Source organism: Lagopus leucura, unplaced genomic scaffold (genome assembly GCF_019238085.1).
Source record: "Lagopus leucura isolate 7727_CA_CO unplaced genomic scaffold, USGS_WTPT01 252-0_obj-0_obj, whole genome shotgun sequence".
NCBI classification, from domain to species: domain Eukaryota; kingdom Metazoa; phylum Chordata; class Aves; order Galliformes; family Phasianidae; genus Lagopus; species Lagopus leucura.
Window position 1 is genome coordinate 1 of NW_024968254.1, and position 1,965 is coordinate 1,965.

Here is a 1,965-nt window from a genome sequence, read left to right on the forward strand (position 1 = left end):
GGGGGGCTGGGCAGGGGCAGAGCCTCGTCCTCCACGGTGCCGGTGGGGGGCTGCCGGGGGGGGCTGAGGGGCGGCGGCCCCCCGGCGGTGCTGCTGGGGGGGCCCAGCCCTGAAGTGCTGCTGGGGGGCAGAGGCTCCGTTCTGCGAGTGCCGTCTGGGGGCCCCGATCCAGGAGGGCCGGGGGGGCTCTGCAGCCGGGAGGGGCTGGCAGGGGGCCCGGGGGGGCTGATGGGAGACGGAGTCCCGGCCCCCGGGGGTCTCGGAGGGCTCCCCAAGGCGGCACAGGGTGGGCGCCACGTCCCTACGGGGCTACCGGCGTGCGGAGGCCCAACCCCGGCCGGGCCGGGGGGAGTCCCCGGGGGTCGGCGGGGGCTGGGGGGAGCCGCAGCCTGGAAGGCACCGGGATCGGGGGCGGTGGGCGAAGCGGGAGTCTCCGGGCGGCGGAAGATGAAGGCGGACTCGGTCAGGCTGCGCTGGTACCGCAGGAAGGGGCGGCGGGCGCCTGGGGAAGCACGGTCAGCTCACAGCCACCGGGGACCCCCGGCCCCCCCCCTCCCCGTCCCTCCACATACCGGGCCGTGTGCCCAGCGGGCCGGCGGGCAGCGCGGTGCCCGAGGTGCTGCCCGAGGTGGATCCCGCGCGTTCCCGTTGCCGGAAGAAGTCCCGCGGGTTCTGCGTCCGCTGAGCCACCAGCACGGCCGCCTCCTGCAGCACCGGGGGTCGTTGTGGTGCGCAGACCCCCCCCGGCGCTCCCCCCACAGCGGCCCCCCGCCCCACTCACCGCCGCCTTCTCAATGGATTCGCTGCGCCGGAAGCGATCCCGCATTGCCGCCTCGTGCTCACGCTGCTGCTGCTCCTGCGGGGATGGGGACGGATGGGGGGACAGGGATGGGGATGCGGGGATGGGGACGTGGGTGACGGGGACGCGGCGATGGGGACGCGGTGTGGACGCAGCACCGTGTGGCGCCTCTCCATCCCAGAATCACAGCACGGCCCGGGTTGGAAGGGACAGCAGGGATCACGAAGCTCCAACCCCCCGCCACACGCAGGGCCACCAACCTCCCCATTGCACAGCAGCCCAGGCTGCCCAGGGCCCCATCCAGCCTGGCCCTGAACACCTCCAGGGATGGACGGGGCATCGCAGCCCCTCTGGGCGGCTGTTCCAGCCCCTCATCGCTCTCCATCAAGAACTGAATCCCGCAGCCCCACGCACCCATCGCTGCTGCTCCTTCCTGCGCTCCTCCGCCTCTATCCGCGCCTGCTCCTTCCTGCGGGGATGGGAGCTCAGCGCCGCCACCGGCTGCGCCTCCAGGTGCCGGGCACGGGACTGCGGGCACCCGCGGGACTGCGGGCACCCATGGGTGCTGGGCTCGGAGCCGCCCGCCTCACCGCTGCTCCTCGATGCGCTGCTCCTTCTCCCTGCAGCGCCGCTCGCGCTCCGCCGCGTCCCTGCGCTCCTCCTCCATGCGCTCCCTCTCCCATCTCCTGCGCTCCTCCAGCGCCCGGCGCCGCTCCTCCTCCTTCCGCTGCTCCTCCTCGCGCTGCACCGCAGGGACTCAGCGGGATGGGACCCCGCACCTCCCCCCCCCCGGCACCCACCGCCCCTCACCTCCGCCTGCGCCCAGAAGGAGTCCCGTTTGGTGCGGCGGATCTCCAACGCCGGGTTGGTCTTACGGTAGTTGGTGCCCTACGGCAGCGGCGGGGCTCAGGGCGCATCGCGGCACCCGCACGGACCCCCCGTCCGCCGCCGCCTCCCCGCCCCGCTCACCACCAACTCCTCGCCGTCTGCCGGGGGGGGCCTCCTGCTGCTCGGGGCTGCGGCGGGGGCCAGCTGTGCCAGCACGCGGCTCAGCCCCTCCTGCGTCACCTCCTCGGCACGACGGGCGCTCAGCACGGCGGTGGCCTCCTGGCAGTGGGATGGGGCCAGCGTCGGCCCCACAGCGCCCCGAGCCACCCTTGCATCCC

At 75.0% G+C, this 1,965-nt stretch overlaps 1 protein-coding gene across 1 annotated transcript in view; it reads right to left on the bottom strand.

The window, feature by feature from the left end:
• Positions 1-7: 7 nt before the first annotated feature.
• The window catches only part of LOC122193569 (drebrin-like), a gene marked incomplete at its 3' end in the record, with an annotated part of 3,555 nt that continues 1,597 nt past the window's right edge, over positions 8-1,965 (bottom strand). The window contains exons 5-11 of the mRNA XM_042894405.1: positions 1,769-1,906; positions 1,610-1,687; positions 1,390-1,541; positions 1,214-1,268; positions 782-856; positions 573-705; positions 8-502 (exon numbers count right to left, since the gene is read on the bottom strand). Of these exons, the coding sequence (XP_042750339.1) occupies positions 8-502; positions 573-705; positions 782-856; positions 1,214-1,268; positions 1,390-1,541; positions 1,610-1,687; positions 1,769-1,906 (1,126 nt within the window). The remainder of the gene's footprint in view (positions 503-572; positions 706-781; positions 857-1,213; positions 1,269-1,389; positions 1,542-1,609; positions 1,688-1,768; positions 1,907-1,965) is intronic.